The sequence below is a fragment of the Thermobia domestica genome, chromosome 2 (genome assembly GCF_964235325.1).
Source record: "Thermobia domestica chromosome 2, izTheDome1.hap1.1, whole genome shotgun sequence".
Classification (NCBI taxonomy): domain Eukaryota; kingdom Metazoa; phylum Arthropoda; class Insecta; order Zygentoma; family Lepismatidae; genus Thermobia; species Thermobia domestica.
Window position 1 is genome coordinate 318,284,772 of NC_137455.1, and position 20,205 is coordinate 318,304,976.

The 20,205-nt window shown below is 34.6% G+C and overlaps 1 protein-coding gene across 1 annotated transcript in view; it reads left to right on the forward strand.

Annotated features, from left to right (window-relative positions):
* The window catches only part of LOC145678643 (aminopeptidase N-like), a 102,949-nt gene that overhangs the window by 64,681 nt on the left and 18,063 nt on the right, over positions 1-20,205 (forward strand). Inside the window, exons 10-14 of the mRNA XM_081749009.1 lie at positions 657-934; positions 4,067-4,266; positions 6,206-6,373; positions 15,496-15,633; positions 17,103-17,178. Coding sequence (XP_081605135.1) covers positions 657-934; positions 4,067-4,266; positions 6,206-6,373; positions 15,496-15,633; positions 17,103-17,178 — 860 coding nt within the window. The remainder of the gene's footprint in view (positions 1-656; positions 935-4,066; positions 4,267-6,205; positions 6,374-15,495; positions 15,634-17,102; positions 17,179-20,205) is intronic.

Consider the following 20,205-nt stretch of genomic DNA (forward strand, 5'->3'; position numbering starts at 1 on the left):
AACCCTTGATAAATGCTAATGTAGTTTTCCTGTTACCCTTGATAAATTTTAATGTAAGTTTTCCTATGCTCGAGCATCTGACGATTATGCCCTCGGCGTACGGAAATATCTTACGGAAATCTTTCCTGAGCATTGGATTGGTAATGGTTGTCCGGATCTACCGGCCCCACTTCCCTCACCAAGTCCTGAGCTCACCTGTGATAAAGAGCTATGGGGGCTCATAAAGTTCATAGTTGACCAAAACCGTTACGAAACAACTACCGAACTGACAGAAGCTTTCACTGAAGTAACACATGCAATGCTCCGCAAAATGTCGCACAGAACCCGGCGGCGTATTATCCTTTGTCATGAAAATGACAGTCGACCGATTGATCCTTTGGATACTTTGTTTCCTATGTCAATAGAACTTCTCGAATTCATTGTTGTTCATGTCATTCAGTTCTCTCCATATCGTTATTTCCGTACGTTTAGTGGTTCATGTTGCTTATCTTCATGGGTAACTGGACTTTGTGGCCTCCCTCTAAATGTGCGTGCAATATTAATTAAACTTTCTCAAGAAACGATCAATATAAGATAATATTTACACACTTGTAATGATGTTGAAGTGTTGGGGTATAAATTTAAGATCTTACAATATTTAAATGGCATTTTTACAGGATTCTTCAGAGTGAATTATGACTCACAGAACTGGAAACTACTAGCTGATTACTTGAGCTCAGACCAGGGATTAAACATTCATGTCCTCAACAGAGCTCAACTCTTGGATGATAGCTTTGATCTTCACATGGTTGGACGCATTGGTTATACTACAGTTCTTGGCATCACTCGATATCTTAGCAAAGAAATAGAATATGTACCTTGGTCAGCAGCATTGCAAGCTATTAACTACTTTAAAACTTTTCTTAGAAGTACACCAGCAGAAGAAGTATACAGGGTAAATATACGGGTGTTTATTTGTATATTATAAGAACTTAATTTTACAGTGTAATTCATGGAGAATACTTGAATATTTAGTATGAGTTCTTTTAAGATCTGGCTTCTATTAGGTAAATTAAAGACTTTCAGCCAAGCAGCTACAGCATCATTTCTGTTTATCTTATAATCATGGCTTTACCTCAATCTCTTTACAATGGAACAGTCTTTCGAACGGTACCAGCCACATTTCCCTATCCAGTCCCTAAGACGGGAAACTTTGAGAGAAATCGAGATTTTTCTGATTTATCTTTTCAAAGTTTGGGCCCCTTTGGACCTCCACTGTTTTAACACAAAGATCTGAAACAAACCTGAAAAATACTAAGTAATGCACTGACTATATGTGAAAAATTTCAATCTTCTAGGAGAAAAAGTGAGACCGCCCAAAACAATATCCCCACAATACCCGTATAAAACTGATCGCAGGTGAAATTTCCTGAGACCCCTATTTATCATACGATCAACGTTCGTACGTCATTCTCTTTGGAGTAAAACAACCTTACCATTCACATGTCTGCAACATTTATCTAAGGCGGGAAAATCGCGAAAAATGATTTCTTTTGGTTAAATATCCCCTTTGTTTTTACCTTTTGCCCCTCTGGACCCTCCCTTTTTTAACGCAGAGATCTGAAAAATACTAAGTGGTGTGCTGAATGTGCGTGCAAAATTTCGATCGTCTAGGTCCAAAAGTAAGCCTGTCAAAAATTAAAAGTAAAAATAGGCATAAACAAGAAAGTAAGTTACGTCATCACTCCTATGACTTGATGCAGAAGGCCTCAAGCCATACGTAACGTGTTCTACAATGCTTCTAGATTTGAAGGGAAAAAACGAAATAAAAGGCTTTATTTGTACTTTTCTAATCGAATAATGATACTACTTTATGGGCTATATGTAGGTACCAGAACTTAAAAAAGGATAGAAAACTTAGATATTAACCACACAAGTGTTGCCCATCTAATTTAAGTTCCTATCTGACTTCTTTTTCTTTCATATTGCAAATGAGTAAAACATTTGGTTTAGTATATTGAACGGAAGTGCCAATCAAATCTTACTGCACTTTAGAGGCAACCACTCATAGTAAATTTATATAACTTTACTATATAAGTTATGTTTTCTGCCTGTTTCCCCTTATTAATTGCTTTGCAATTAGACGTATGGTGGAACTTAGACGGTACGATTACAAAATAAACTAATTAATCGAAAACAAACAAACATTTTCTTGCATAAAATACTTATAAGTGGAATAAATGGTCCGACATAAAACTAGCAGTTACAGGAATTCAGGAAAGACATGATTGTACTGTTCCCCTATTCGGTGTGTTTAAATTACTCTTGACAGCTAATACTGCTTCTTTGTGAGAACGGTACTTTCTTTCTATTCAAGTGTCCATAAATATTCCGATACAACTCTCTGCCGTAATTTCATCCCATCATGTGCAAACTAATTAATAATACATTTTTTGCTCTTCTTGCTCCTGTTCTTAAACTGTGAGTCACATAGTGGACAGTATTAGAGAGTTTAAATATCAGGATGTTTTTCTTTGAATGTTTGGAGAATGATCAAAAGTAACAGATATAGATATTGCAATTATCGGTTTAGGTTTTACATATTGAAACGTTCAGTGCACAAGAAAATCAAGTGTAATATCAGTCATTCTGAATATACTTCGTTTATAACGTGTCTGGTATTCTGCATATTGCTTTCGACTATGATACTAATATTATTTTTAGTTATTCACAATTGTAAGTATAAGTTTATTCTTTGAAAGACCATATATATATATATATATATATATATATATATATATATATATATATATATATATATATATATATATATATATATATATATAAACGAAAGGTTTCAGTATTCAATAAAGATTTCAATCGTTTCTTGGAGAGAATTAACTTGAAAATTCCCTAAACTGTCAGTCGAATAGGGTGAGTACAAAGTCAGTTTCCCTAAAAAAAAAAAAAAAAAAAAAAAAAAAAAAAAATTGATATTTACAATTTATTTATGCAGAAAATATGTTTTGTTCTATTGTGTAATGTTTATAATGTTTCAGTTCGAACAAAATATTATAACTCATGGACAATACATTGAAACAGTGATAAAAATCAAATTTCTCTTCTTCTGAGATATCAGCTTTTAAAAGTTTCAAAGGCTACCTTGGGAATAAATAGCATGTATTTTACGAGAACTGAAAGCTTTTCAGTGATAAATAAATATCCAGAAACATCATAGTACCGTCTTCCGATTCAAGTCATAAAATACGTTAAAAATATACGTTCGTCGTTCATCCCTGGTATTCTTTATATATAAAAAAAATAAATGTGATTTTATGGGAAAGAAAATCTATTAAACTTGAATATTGCACTGTCTCCATGCATGGGCATTTTCAACGGTCTTTAAGCTGTTACTGTGGCACTAATACAATATAAGTCAGTGTTCTTTCATTATATGTATGTTGAATTACGTAGGGTTCCTTGACATTTCCCCTTCCCCTCAAAAAAAAAGCTGGGGGCGCGGTGGCTCAGTGGTAGAGCGTTCACCTCCAGTGCTTGGGGTCCCTGGTTCGATCCCAGCTCACGCCGTGTGGACTTTGTGGTGGACACACACCGTTCTCGTGGGTTTTCTCGAGGTTCTCCCGTTTCCTCCCACTTTCTTCATTGCACCATTTCACTGATTTCTCATTATCACCGTCTCCTTTAGCCTAACCGGCATAATCATAGGACGTTAAAATTAAAGGTTTCATTTCATTTTTCAAAAAAAAAAAAAAAAAAGCTACTCTACTTTGGAACGTTTTCTAACTCCATGATGTATTTATGTGATGGATTAAATTATTAAGTTGATCATTGTGTTATTGCCCGAAATGTTATAATTCTTGCGAGAAAGATAAAATAAGATTGTTTTACCAACTGATATAACAATTGTTTTAAATGCCAGTTTTGAATTGTATATCCATTGTTGTTTTTAACATAGTTTTAATCCATTTTTGATGGATTGGTTGCCTTAACAACGATGGATAGAAGAGAATAATGCATTACTCTGAATAGATCTCATAGAACTTATTCTTGTTTTAACCATTCTCAGCGATATGTACTCCATCTTCTTGATGCAGTATATGATGATGTGGGTTTCGATGACATTGAAGGCGAAGGAAATGTTAAAACTCAAACTCGCTCTCTAATAATTCCTATTCTGAATACGTTTGGAAATAATGATACATCTCAGAAGTCTCTAGAAGCTTTTAGGCAGTGGATGGACACTCCCAATCCAGATGAGGAGATTCCGTAAGTTGTTCTATAATATCTGTCTAATAGTATAAGCAAAATACAAATTATTAATTTCAGAAAATACACTGTAGAATCTATACTATATTTATGCGAAACGCAGTAAAGTAACATATCTCAGAAAACCTCTTTCTTATTAGACTTCCAAACTTTATACTGCAGAATATCAGATTGTAGAATGGTTATGCTCTTTCGCTTGTTTGTCAACAGGTATCAGAGCAAGGTATATCAAGAAACGTTTTCTTGCAAGCTTCCTGAGTATACATTCCATCTTATCTATAAACCTACTTTTGAAACCGTAAACAGTCATTGCCATAGTACAAAAAATCGTAAGAAAAAGCGACAAGACTGTTTTTTTCTTTAAACAAAAACAGCAAATTCACTTGATAAACAATGTTCTCAAATGTGGGGTCACTAACATGAGGAATGAAATTCTTTCTATTCTTCCATAATTGCAGAGGCCGCGGTGGCTCAGTGGTAGAGCGTTCACCTCTGGTGCTTGGGGTCCCTGGTTCAATCCCAGCCCACGCCAAGTGAACTTTGTGGTGGACAAACACTGTATACGTAGGTTTTCTAGGGGTTCACAAGTTTCCTCCCACTTTCTTCATTCCACCATTTCATTCATTACTCATCACCGTCTCCTTTAGCCTAACCGGAATAACCGAGGGACGTAAAACTCAAAGATTTCATTTAATTTCTATTCCATAATTGCACTAAAACCCGGAATAAGGTTTGTGACCATTAATCTTAAGTCCGATTCCACATTAAGACGATTTCGTTTTGAGGCTTTAGTAATGCAAAGAGCAGAAAACGTCTGTTCACATAAGTAAGTGGTAGGGAAAGGCATCAAATGTTGCAGTGCCTTTTTAGACAACTCTTCATACTCAAAGGGCAGACATTTAGTAAAGTAGGAAAACATTTAAATTTACAATAGTAAGTATAATTTCTAATTGCTTCCTTTTTAGTGACTGAAGAGAATACTTCTTGCATAACAGCTGTGAGTTCCATTTTATTATAACACATTTTAATTTTTAGGTGTCACGGACCCCCTGGCTACGTCCCATGGACCCCTAGGGGCGAGAGCGCCCATGAGGGGGGCAAGGTAGGGCGCTCGCTCCCTCTAGAGGAAATTGTACTTCAGAAGATGGAAACCCCAATAGATTTTTTAGAAAAGTTACCGCAAAATATAAGACTACATTTGAAATGTTGCAAATTCTTGCCCCTCCTTGAAAACCACAACATGGGCACCCTTGCCCAGGGGTCTGCTTACCTCCCTTTGAGGACCACTGACATAAGATCTTCAAACGGAACTCGATAAGAAAGAATCATGATTTTGTGGACAAATGTGATTTGTTTAATAGGCAATTTAATATTCATAATTGGAAATATTATCATGTAGTAAAAACATTCTAGAATAATTCTACTTACCTTGAAAATGAAAATGATTCTCGCATCTGAAAAAAATTATATACAAATTTTACTTAAAGTACAAATGTTTGTGCTTACGACGTACTTACAATATCTAAAGATAATTTTAAAATAATTTGAATTCCATTCTAGGAGGTTGAGAAGATGGCAGGGAGTTTTCAAAATTTGCTCCAAGAAAATTTGTCCCGTCAAAAGTTGCCATCTTGGGCCACATCCCATGTTGGCCCAACTGTAAATGTGACCCTAGTTAAGGATTCATGCAAACAATTGTGGATAATTAAAATTTGTGTTTATTTTAACTGGCAATGCATAGCTAGCATTTTTTAAGGAAGGTATAATTTATTTTCAAAAGAATAATGCTCTCTTCCTTCTCATGTAGTATTAGGTTATATTGAACATTCAGCATATATTACGTACTGTACAATATACGATTAAAAGTAATAAAGACTGTAAATTCATATGACGAGATAAATAACTAACTGAATTTCCTCTTTTTATGCTTTTTTCTTAGTATATCGATAAATTTGAGGGAAACAATTTGGTACACTGCTGTTCGTGACGGTGGAGAAGACGAATGGAATTTTGCATTAGAACGTTACGAAAATGCTACTTCCACATACAACGAATTAACACTATTAACAGCTTTAGCACAGACTCAGAACGTTACAATAATAAACAGGTAAGTTTTCGTTCCTACATCTAACTTTTTCTTATACATATATAAAAATATGTGCATGTGTGTATGTGTGCGTATGTAGGCGTGTCTGTCTACCTATGTATTTGTAATCATATCTTTACATAAAAAGGAGTATCATAAAACCAACAAACTTGTCAAACAGGTAAATCTTTACCAGATCTAATCTTGTACGAAGCCTCTTTCGATTCTCTGCTTGGGTGGGTTGGAAGGGTAAAAATGTAAACATGCAAGGAAAAATGAAATGAAATCTTTGTGTTTTATGCCCCATGGTTATATGTCCCGGATAGGTTAAAGAAGACGGTGATGATGAGATATGAATGAATTGGTGGAATGAGGAAAGTGGGAGGAAACGGGAGTACCCTGAGGGAGTCTACGCACACGGTGTTCGTCCACCAAAAAGTTCACTTGGTGCGAGCTGGGATCGAACCAGGAACCCCATGCAGAGGTGAACGCTCTACCATTGAGCCACCGCGCCCCCAGCATACAAGGAAAGTACAAATACACGGTAGAACAGATATGAGTGTTTTTGGATTACATTTTAGCTTCCATTACAGCAGCAATGCTATATGAAATATGTACCTACAGCTTCAGGAAGAATCAGAATCATATTCACTGTCACCGAGAATGAATCCGGGTTTCTGGTGCAAATGATGCTTGCGTAAATCCCATATAGCCACGTAGGAGTCACAAATATTAGTGTGAAATACATAGTTTTCGAGGTTCTTAAGATTAATAGTGATACTCCAGACTCCGTTGAGGTCCTAGTTGAACCCAAGTCTACTTACGAAAGAGCAGACATGTCAGCCTAAGGCATAACTCTTTGTTATTTATTTGCATGATTGATACGAAAAGGACAACGCTGAAGGCAATGTTCTGTATTTATTTATTGTATTTATTGTATTTATTTATTTATTTATTTATTTTATTTATTCACTCATATTGGCAAAAGCGACATCAAAGCCATGTTCTTCCTTACTAATTTAATAGTGTCAAATCCATAGTTTTTGTGGTCACTGAGATGAAAAACACTACTCTTGCCGTTGAAGTAAAAATTCAACCCTCATAGTAATCACGAGGCGAGGTGAAGAACAATACGCCAAAAATGACTGATATTAGAGTCAAATTTATAGTGTTCGGGATCGCCGAACTGAATAGTGATAGTTCTGGTGACATTTAGAGATTGATCTTAATTTTTTTAAAATATAATTAATGCATATTGACAGGGACAATGTGGAGGTGGATTACTCTTCTTTCTTTATTTATTTCAGTTTTCATCTTAAACTTTCGAATATGATAAATTGTATAAATCTTAGACTCCAGGTGCGAAAAACGGGCATTTCAGCTAGTAAAACATAAAAACGAAAATAATATTTGCAAGAACATAATTTCATGATCTATTAGCAAATGTGATATTTAGGTAACTAGTTTATGAGGTTAGGCACTTGAAAGTATGGATCTTTTTCAAAACCTTATAACAGTAAAGTTACTACTCCATTATTTCAGACCCTAATGATTGTATCAACCCAGGAGACATTGCATTTACATAAGTAGAGATCAGGAACTTGGTCAGAGCGAGCGCACAGTGGGGCGAAAACGCAAAAAGCGGGCCAAAAGTAAAAAAAAAAAAAAAGAAAACGAAAGTTAGTAATATAGGAAATTTTTTATGTAGTTGGCTAGAGTGATGTTAGAAGGGCCCAAATCCATAAATAGAATAGAGTTTTTACTTTATTCCGACTACCTGAGCTACTCTTAAGTAGACCTATCAGCAGGTCAAATTCGTAGAGAAGAATAGAAGAATTGTGACGCGTCCATTGAAACGGTTGTAACTTTCGAACGCGTTCATAATTTTTAAATCTGTAAAGTTTTCGTATATCGTAAGTAGAATAAGTGTATGAAGAAAAAAATTAATAATAATGATGTAATAACTTATAATTTGAATCGCAAGTCAGGCAAAATTTTCACATTGTTTATATATTTTATTAACTTAAAGCGTTGAAAACATTATGTGCACCCTAGTGCACCACGTTCATGTTTTGTAGAATGGTAGTCTGAATATTAATTAATGCTGTCGACAAAAACGTAGCTGCCAAAACGTGCCAATTGCGAAGCGTGTTGATGTTAATTATTGTTCATTTAATGTTACAGTTACAAGCCGTTGCAGTTATCATAACCGAATCAAATACCAATAATTTGTGTCATTTAAGTAATAATACATTTATAATAAATAAGAAGGTAAGTAACAAGTAATTGTTCATCAAAATATGTGAACAAAGTGAATGTTGTTAAAGATACATTATGAAAATTACGAAGTATGTTGACATTCTCTTTATTCCTCCATTTTGGATCCGCCATTTTGTTTCTTTTCAACTTTCGTTGCAGAATTGTAATCAGCAACCTCAATAATCCCTTTATCGCCACTTTTGAGAACATTTCTACACTGAGAAAAAAAAAATTGTAGGTGGCGTACTTAAAAAGATAGGTTACATGCGTAATTCCTGTAGTTTTTGGACTTAACGTACAACAGACGTATAACTGAAACTGCATGTTTTATAATACTTTCTGTATAAGTGTTCCATTTATACGTACTTTCCATATGAAACAATATAGGCGGTCCGGATCTCTCATACAAATGGACGTATATAACATATAGCTGGCGAAGGTAACATAAGTATAAGCATGTGATATACGGAAAACTGTTAGATGCCATACATCCTGCAACGGCATGATATAACATCTAAGGGCAGTGCCTATATTGCATACGGATAACGTATGCTCCGTACTGATTTCTATAGTAAGCAAGAGGATACCGTATGTTTGTACAATATACCGCTGTCCGGAGAACGGATTTTTCTCTGTGTACGACTTTTACGACTTTCGCAAATTTTATTCCGCCATTTTGTTTTATCCAACTTTAGTTGCAGAATCGTAACCAGCAACCTCAATAACCCCTTAATACTAAATTTCATTCAATTTGAATGTAGTTATCATATTTTGGCCAGCTTTTTGCGTTTTCGCCCCACTGTGGAGCGTGAGAAAATGCCCTATGTGAAAATTGGGCTGCTACTAGGCGTATATAGGCATAGACATGTGTTGGGGCTGTGTTACTGTTAGGACCTAACGTGGGAAAATGCCACCCTGGGAACGTTCCCTGGCCGCTGAGTGGTTAGTTGCTAGGTAGGAGTTGTGTATTCTGACTATGTCCTTAATCTCATTAGTTGCTAGGTGGAATTTGGCCTTGAGTTCTCACGTGAAATTGGGCTGTTTTCAAGGAATGTTGCGTTTCATGGCTATTCTTTTTGGAAGGAAGTTTTAATGTGTGTGTGTGTGTGTGTGTGTGTGTGTGTGTGTGTGTGTCTAAAGTAGGAGGATCACGTGATGAAAAGTAGCGAATGAAAGGATGATGATATCGGAAACGGGACGTAGAGCGTACACGTATGTGTTTGTGTAGATCATTCCATTAGCAGCTCCTACGAAGGAAGAAACGTCAAATTAAAGATGTCAATGTCAGTGAATCTGTTAGATAAACTTAATATGTCAACATTGGTACCGTTTACAAAAATACGAGATTTAGAGATTGGCGTACCATTTCGTATTGTAAACTGTGAGTTATTTACAACGATGTATGGCAGGAAGGCCTGTGTGATATTTGAAATGAAATGAAATGAAATCTTTGTGTTTTACGTCCCATGGCTATGCCGGTTAGGCTAAAGGAGACGGTGATGATGAATAATGAATGAAAATGGTGGAATGAAGAAAGTGGAAGAAAACGGGAGAACCCCGAGAAACCCACGCACACGATGTTTGTCCACCACAAATTTCACTTGGCGGGGACTGGGATCGAACCCGGGACCCCAAGCACCAGAGGTGAACGCTCTACCACTGAGCCATCGCGGCCCCTGTGTGATATTTGAAGGAGGCGAAAAAGTAATTTTACCAGACCGCTGTACTGAACAATTAGAAACAGAGAATGGTGCATTATTAACGTATATACAAAGTGGAAATGTATGTTTAACATATAAAGAAATGAGGATTAATTTATCTGGACGTAACATGCATGATCTTGAATTTACTGAATTGGTATCTTCATTGTAAGTGTATGGGACAGTTATAAAAGAGATGAAACATGAGTTATACTCTTCGTCCTCCATGTCATGCATGCACAGACATCTGTATGCATAGTGCCGTATTCAATGTTGATCAGCTACTGGAGTAACATGTCTTTGAGTGCTTGTGCATCAACTATGGCTACTAAGAAAGAGTACTTGTTAAATGTTGAATATGGTCTTAATTCAACGAAAAGCAAATTAATTTGTATTGGACTGGATAGTGACACATTTGAACTAATGATTCGTGTTGGTAAAGGCTTTGTGTTTGGAGTGAAGTTAAATGTGGCAGAGTGGGAGAAACTTCTACATTTCACCCCGTTTGTTTTCGGACTATTTGAATTCTCAAGTGGAAATTGCAGTTATAAAATCTCTTCGACGGAAAAATGAACTGGTTGTGCGAAAATTAAGGGTGAAAAATTAGTGATGTTAGAGAAGAAAGGAACACTTCATGCCCCTCGAAACACTGCGTACTTAAATTCAAGTGATTGGCTTTATTTCTTGAAAATATTATCGTGTATTGAACATGCTATGAAAAACAGTAAAGTTTGCAGAGTTGCGCTACGTGAATATTTTTACTTGTGTACAGATACTATTCGCAATCATGTACCATTGTAGTGTCTTACATGTAGAGGTTTTGCCGGAATTCATACATGTGTGCCTGAACCGACTATTATTAATTTAATGAACATCAGTTTCCAAGTGTCTCTCTTGATAAGAACAGTGATGTGAACATTGATGGTGAAAGATTAAAATGGGAAATGAAAGTAGTTTGCAAACAAAAACTCATAGACTCAATTATGGCTGAATTATTTGATAGTGTACAAACAGGCATGGTGGCGGGAAACCGATACTCAACCCTTAGGGGATATCGATGAGATGGACTTCTGTTCATAAAGAAGAAAATTTACTTGTTTATTATTTATACTGAACAGTGCAGTTATAAATTTAATTAAAATGTAGTGAAATTGAAATTTATTATTTGTGTTTTGTTCTCGTTTAATACAGTTCAATATGTAAGGATTTTTATTAATGTACTAATGTTTTTGTGACAAGAAAATCCTAACATATTTTTCCTTGTATACTATAAGTATTATTTATAATAATAATGATTTCACATACTTGAAATATTTGTTGAATAAAAAAGAGTTAGTATTTCAATTCATTATTATTATAGAACTCTGTCTTAAGTAGGATAGGCCTTTTTATTTAAAAAAGACTTGAAAATAATTAATGTTGAATTTTAATAATAATAATAATAATAATAATAATAATATTGAATGCATATACTTGTTTAAATTTACGAAAGAATAACTTATTAAGAATTTGATTTCATTATTATTATTTAGTTATATGATTACATCATTGAATTATAAAAGTTTTGGATTCCTTATTTCTTAAAAAATAGTATCAAATTCTTTAATTCAATAAATTTAAGAAAAGGTACAAAATATATTTATGATATTTATTTATTTAATTACATAATTTATCACAAAACATATTTATTAGGAAACGGAAGAAAATAATAATTAAAATATTTGGTTTCAAAGACAAAAATAAGAATACCAACTATTTATTAACGATGATAATACTATTTACACAAGAAAAGACAATGGTAAGTATAGTACATTTTTTAAAAAGTTTTCAACACAGTTCTTAATTAACGTACGCAGCTTTAAAAAGCATTTCACGTTTACTGTCTGAATGATTTGAACTCGTCACCTTACACATAATACAATATTGATGATGATTCCGTAATGTCCACACTAATGTTCATATTGATGATGATGAAACGTAGCTAGAAGTCATACTGTACAACGATTGTGACCATTGTCACTTGACACACACGCACACATCGTAGTAATATTCTGTTATAGTGATAATTCCATCACGATAAAACTTGGTGGAGCTTCAGGCGAAGAAGGTATCAGGTGCATTTTGCAACCCTGCTAGGAATTTAAACTGGTGTCCTCTAAAGTGATTTTCCAAGGAATTGAAGAACTACTGACAGTACACATTGATGCATTGATGTTGCATTGATGTTCTGACCAGCTGGTACCAGCTCCTGAAGCACACTGAATTGTAGTTCTAATTCCTCACATGTCTGGCCATTGTTCATCTCAATTGCTGTCTGAAGCTATTCATTTTGTACAAGTGTTGCTTTTCCTGCACGTGATGCGTCTTCGAGTGTTTCGTCAATGTCTTTAAATTTGTTAAAGCACCGCTACGCTGTGCACGTAGTCACGACATGCTCACAAAAGGCCTGTTGTATCACTGCCCCGCTGTAGCGGCGTTTGACCCCAGTTTGAACTTGCACAGCTTCCATGCCTTTAAGCCCCTCTGTGGAGGTCCCGTGTTCACTCTATCCATACGTAAGTTCACGGAGTAACTGAACTGCCACAACCATGTAATATATTGGATATATCTACACCAGCAACTAACCTTGGTTTTTCTCCATTCACATTCAATGCACGGTGTGAGGGCCAATGGAACACAGAACTCCAGAAAAAAGCGACAGAAGTTTATTGGTTACGTTTATAAACAAGGCCACGTGCTTCTTTACAACTACTTTTACGAGCAAGTAAACACCAGTCTTCAACAACACCAATAAGACACTCAACCGAAAAGGAACACTAGCGGTGCAAGTACGACGAAGAATGTATAAAAGACACCGCAGAACATCCAACGACATCACTCTTCGGTGGTCAACTCGCTTCTCTTATCTTACCTGGACCTCTGAGATATCTACCCAACCCAAGCTACTTATCTTGTATGGAGCTCTAAAGTTCGTTGCTCTCTTATATCGGCTGAAGCTTTGTTGGTCTTTGACCACTCTTTGCTTGCCTGGACCACTGGTAGATCTTAACCACAACCACGTAGTTTGCCTCTAGATCTGTGGTTTCGTAACTCACTCCTTAGCTTACCTGGAGCTCTGGCGTGTACCTTAATTGACTGCCTGGAACTTTGACCACCAGATTACCAAACATGAATCTACGCAGCAACAGTGCATTGGTTTTCAGACCACAATTATAGTGATTTGTGTTATATTTGTAAATAAGTGAATTTTTTAAATAAAAGTGTTTGTCGGAGAAAATCCGAAAGCCAGTATGGTAATTACTCTACCTACTACCTGAGCAAGGTATTTTTACAATATTTATTTCCCAAATACGTATTGTGCGGTAGTGAATAATTGAATGGTGTTCTTTCATTGCTATGAAATACTCATCTACAGCATTGTTAAGTCATGCTGTAAGTAATGGAAGCATTGTGATTGTCTTATGAAAATTTTGCAAGAGAGTATTATTCTTTATTTTGCGTTTTTGTGACACAACAATAATGATTTTCAGAGCAGGTGACATATCAATCGCTAATCCAAGAGAACTGTAACTTGGTAGAATTCATGACTCTGGGGTCCAAATCTTGTACGTATCGAACATGAAGTTATAGGGAACTGTTATGTGTTTTCTGTAATAATAGTGAAACATATAAAAAAAACTACTGTTTCGTGGCCCTCACCGACTGGTAGACATGGTTATGGCTTCAGCGTTGTTCCTATTCGCAACTCCTTATCATCAACGAAATTATCTTCGATATCCGTATCATCTGTATTATCGTCCTTTATCAGTAATGTACCACCGTAGTCATTAAATTCATCCAAAACAACGTCTTCCTCTCATTCTACGTTTTAACGTGTTGAGCAGAAAGACATTCCTCCCGTGTTGGAACTTTCTGCTATTCACCGAACACATTGGCTAAAGACTTCACAACTATAACATATCGCATTATGTGCACATATGGTGCACGTTTGCATATCCCCCTCCAAAATACATTTTGCTTCTGTACACACTGCCTGACTTTGGTGATAGAATGCCCTCATCGCATGCACAAATCTCTGCTCACGTTCTATTTACGTTGCCCCCTGTTCTTCCGCTTCCTGTGGTCCATACCGTGGTACACTACACCATAACTCTCTTTATTTCATGGCACACACGACCAGTAGTTTTGTTTACATTTCCATGGCAACTACGCGGGCCGTTTTACACTCACATACGACATACATAATAAAACCTTTACTACGGAATCTCATTGTTTCCGTTCCATATACTATTTCCGTTAAGTATTGCTTTCCGTTACATACATATTATAATAAATTCTATCCTTCTTATGCGTGGTAGGTTGTGTTTGCTTTTCTTGCTTTCACTTTTTGCAAAATATTTAGTTTCATCGTAATTACTGTCTTATTTTTTGAGACATTCAAAGTTTTACCGTCCCTAGTTCTTCTTTTTAAGGTCTACTTCATTTAGCTAATTAGCTAAATTTGTAGCTTCAATTTTAGTTTATTCTGTTTCTTTCCATAATCAATCAGACACTGCGAGTTTGCAAGAAAAATATGTACTTCCACTTATCAGTTACGGTTTCGTTCCAGGAAGCAAAAGTCTTTTTCGAAAAACATATTTCTATTTGATTTTTACTTGATACTGAGCCATGTATCCAAGTGAAAAATGAATTCTTGTACAGCATTGAAAATACTTTAATGAAATCCCTCTGTAACGTAGCAGAAGTGTATACAATGAAACAAGAATGAGAGGGATATACTTCTTAAAATCTCATAGACTTCATAAAATATCATACTATGCTGTAGCTTACAGTGCTGTAGAATATAGAGAAAGTTCATTGTAATTCACATCAATCTTATTTCTCTCATATTAAGTATCATTGTTATAAGAGTGTGGTTTCTGTAGAAGACATACGAGTAAATATATTATGAAGTGCAAAAGCCTATATAATTTTCATTATGGCGTATCGTTCTCTTCGAAATTAATTATAACATGTCACATTATACTCGTATACCAACTCATGTAATTGTGATTACAATAAATATAAAAACGTAAACCATATCAACTCTACGAATGTACCAATTAAATCTATTGAAACTTCAATGTAATATATATGTTAAGAAAATCTTTAAGAAAATTCTATTTACTTGTTTATTTAATATAGCTTCCTTGAGATGACAATCACAGATTTCACCATTTTTAGAGGATATCTTTCTAACGTGGTCTCTCGATTAGTCGAAAGTGATGTAGGCTTATCTACATCATTTGATTTCATAACTCAAAATTTCGATAGAATAGTGAGGTAAGTACTATTTCCTAAACGTTATATACACATAACTTATAACTGAATTGAAAATACACTCTCACGACTGACTTTCAGATATTAGTAAAATTTCTTTCCACTAAACACTATGTGACATGAGAATAATAGTGTTTAACGTAACCATAATAGCCAATAACATAACAACGATGAATTATTACTTATTTTATCATTGCGTGTGGTATAGTGGCAAAGTTCTTAATAACATATTTGTGCAATATATTTGTCACAAATTTCTTGTAAACGGAAAAAACAATAATAGAAATTACCTAAATTTTCATTGCATGAAATAACACTTTTGTGATTTTACGTTGCACATTGATTTCTTGAAGAAGTATTAAATCAGTTCTAGTTAGCAATGTTCAACAGTTATTCTTATATTACAATTCCTTCTCGAAGTAAAATATTGTTACTATAAACATGAAATTTTGGATTCTAATGGAACAAGTTTGTGAAGCATTTAACGAATTTTGTGCACATCATTTAGATGTAAACTGTAATAAAGTTTTCTTGTATCACGTCTTAACTGCCTAAAATATACAATCAATATCTATGCTTACTTTGTATTTGATACATTTGAACTTGTGGGTATTTTGATATGTACAGTAATTTTTAGATCTAAGAGAACAAATAATGCTTTGGATGAACACTATATTGTAGTATAGTAGGTAATATTATTAGTACCTTAACGTATATTGACACGAGACCAGCTACTTTAGAAACAGACAATTTTACCTCAAAATATCATCTTCAACTACCTTTTTCTCTTATGCAACAGCAATTTGAGACATAGATACAAGAAACTGTAAACACCGCTGAGAAACTTTCTGAAAGCAGATTTTAACTTACTTTACAGTTGCACAGTGTGGGAGTTGAATATCCAATTTCTTTTACTTGTGGTTCAGAAGAGTATTCAGGAAATTGGAAGTTACGAATGTAGAAGAAAATATAGTTTGACCATTTTAACCATATATCAGGAGTATAAGAACGGAATATTCATTATTTATTTCTAAGATGTTTCATTTATATACATTAATCTATAGTTTCTAGTACGGAGGACACTAAATTCCTGCGTATTAAGAAATCATATTCTAGCCTGTGTAGTAAATTAGTATCCTCTTTGACAGAAAGATTCAGTCAGCTTACATTATTAGTAGTTGTTTTATATTGTGTAAAGATTAAAACGCGTTAAGTACAATAAGAAAGGAATAGATCGTATATGTGTCGTTATATAAATGTTATTAATAACAAAGTAGAAACAAAAAAGCAACCTAAACAATTAAGAACATTAGAGATTTATCTTTTTATTGCTAACTAAGTAACACTATTTCTTATAGTAAACCTAAAATAATTATTACCTCTTATAAATTATGAAAGTACTTATAATAAACAAATTTGATTACATTAAAATATACAGAGAACTTATAACAATTTATTATTCCTTATTGCAGTATCGAAGAAAATAATTTGGATTATATTATGACATCAATTTTGGATAATACTAATACTCAAGAAATGTTAGATAAAGTAAGTAAATATGTACAATATCAATTAATTAGGTTTAAGTTTTTAATATTCAAACCTGCCGGTATTAATTCGTTTCGGAAATATGTGATGTATTAAGATATATAATATTACTTAGCACCTTGTAAAGAAAAATAACAAAGTACAAGAGTCTCACCAGTAGAGTACAACTTCAACACATCAAAACCCAAAAGTAAAAATTGGTTCTATACAAAAGAAGACATTTAATACTATATGAAGGATAATATAATCTTCCTGCATGTGAATAAAAATAAACATCAGTGCAAGTTGAATGGTCTGATGCAAAGCACAGTGGTTTTGTTTAAACAAAATGTTTAAAACAAATGATTAAAACTTGTTGTAAACAATTGATTTTATTTAAAACAAATGTTTTATACTTTTAAAGCATTTTGTTTTAAACACCTGTATTTTTAAGTCTTGTTTTAAACATATTTTTATTTTTATTTTATTTTATTTTTGTAAAAAATCTGCTAGAGAAAGAAAATTGTCAAAAAAGTACTCCCCATTCACAAGGCTATTTTCTTCCTGTGTGAATGTTTTGATTTATTGTTCTTACAGCACGTCAATGTGGTGATCTACAATGCATTTTATCCATTTTTTCTTTTGTTTTTAGCATTTAGTCTATTGTTTAAATGCTTATCAATTAACTTGCGAGAAAGTGTCGTAGTCGAAGGTTGGACTACTTATAGAAATGATATTAAAAATATATAGAAGAATTGTTTTAAAAAAAATACTTCTGAGTCGTATTCTGAAAACAAACAAAGGCCTTTTTGTTAAATTGCTGTTCTGAAATGAAAATATCGCAGGTATTCGTTGATACAGTGCACGTTTGTTATCAGTCTCCGTACAACTTCAAATCGTTTAACATGAGTTTTACGGGAAGAAAAAGGACATCAACTCAAAGTCAATCAGATAAGAAAACGACCATACGAGCTTGTTGCAAAACGTGTAAGAAAGAAATGGTTCGTTTAAGTTCAAAGAAGGAAGAATCATTATGAAAACTCCAGTGCTGTTGAAACACTGAAAACTCAAACTCAGTGATGTGGTTGAGATGAAACCAGCAACTTCAGGGAGGAATTAATTTTGTATCATCAATTTCTTTTGCGTCGTATTATGAAAATTTTATTTCATCCCCCCTTCCTCCATTCTAAATTTTCTTAAAACTTTACACTCTGGCGCAGCTTGACTGGATCAGACGAGAAAACGCAATGTATGGCAGCATCCGAGTAACTATCCCTTAAATCGTGATACTTATTGTCACATCATTGGTTAACGTCAGTGATTCTCCCGACCTACATTTTTTCGTCAGTCTGTATGTATGTATGCACCACGATACAGGTGAAATTTTCGGTCTTTCAACGTTAAATCTTCAGGCTACAGGCACAGTCGTACGGAATATGTCGTATAAATTTTGACTGCGGTCCGACGTAAAATTCCAAAATTAGTGGTTCGAATCCCACTTTAGTCAATAAGCCCTATCTCATATAACCTTGCTACTGATGCAGACCTGTAACCATTCAAAAGAAACTAATTTTATGCATTTCGAACAAACATTGTTGCAGGATAAATTTGGCTTCAACTTTATTTTGTAAAATATTTTTAGATATGGTGTGTTCAGAACACAAGGGATCCAAGTTCACTTGCGAGAAAGTTCATTTTTGTTCAATAAACGTAGTATCTTCGTAGCCAAAAGTCCGAAATAAATGAAACCAAAAACACCTGAAAGGATGTGGTGTGGGCTAGAGATTCATATAACAACCACTAGACAAAGGAATTACTGGAACGGGGAAACAGGAGGGCTAACCCCTCTCTCCCTGCTCATAAATTTAAGATATTAACATTATATTGTCTACGCTGCAGCGTTGTAAAGATTAACAAGTCAAGGTCCATAGTCAGTAATGTATAATTACGTTAAATAAATGCAAGGTGTGTTAAAAAGAATACAGCAACGGAAAACGTCAAATCTCTGCGAACACGAATCCGAAACTAAAGAAAGAAATACTACGTGACAAGGTGCAATCTAGAGTTTTACATGATTGCCGCTAGAGGAGGGTGTCCGTTTTGAGATCATCCGCCCCTACCCTGAATTTAAGATTTTGGGAGCAGCAATGCAGATTTAGAAACCTTGCTGAGCAAAGTCCAATAGTTGAAGCTGACAAATTTGAAGTCCTCACACCGAATAAATAATGATTTTGATCAGCTATAATCCGTTTCCATTGGCCGTAAGGAGCTATAGTCCTATATTACACTTTTGTATTTTTTCTAGCGCAAGGATTCCAAAGGTGACTATACTTTCGAGTTTTGGGCCTGCTTAAAATACTGGAAAATGGGTCTAAGCAACCTTACTGTTTTGATCATCTGTATTTCCTCTGTATTTGTTCGGTGCAAAGACCCCAAACTTAAAACTGCCTTACTTCCCCCTCCAAATCTAAAATTCAGGAAGGGGTGGGGGCGGTTGCGCTCCTGCCCACCACTGACGCCCCTGTCTAGCAGCTAACATATGAAACTAACCCACTCCCTTTCCCGTGGTTTTAATTTCATTTATTTCTTACTCTTGGCTGCGAAGGTATTATGTTTTGAATTAGAATTCATTTGCTGAGCAAAACTGGACTTTATTGAAAAAGGGTTTGGATCCATCGTGCTCTGGATGCCTCAAATATTACTTTTCTTCGATAAAATTATTGACTTTAAAAGTAACTAATACGTAGGCTTGCAGAAAATATTCAAAGTTTGCACAGCATGAAGTGTACTTCAAGCAGTACTTTTCAAAAATGTATTAATTAAAATAATTTTATTAGCATCAGTATTCCGGAATAGCAATTAAATTTTGCAACTAAAATTTCACCCGCCTCCAGGTGATCAATTCAGTAAAAACTAAAACCCTATAAAATTTGTAACCCCAATACAATTATTTTAGCCAAAAGGCGCAAAGAATGTCATGTTAAATCCAATGGTCATTCGAAAGTCATTTTGTAAACCACTGGTGCTACACAAATTAAATTACGTTTA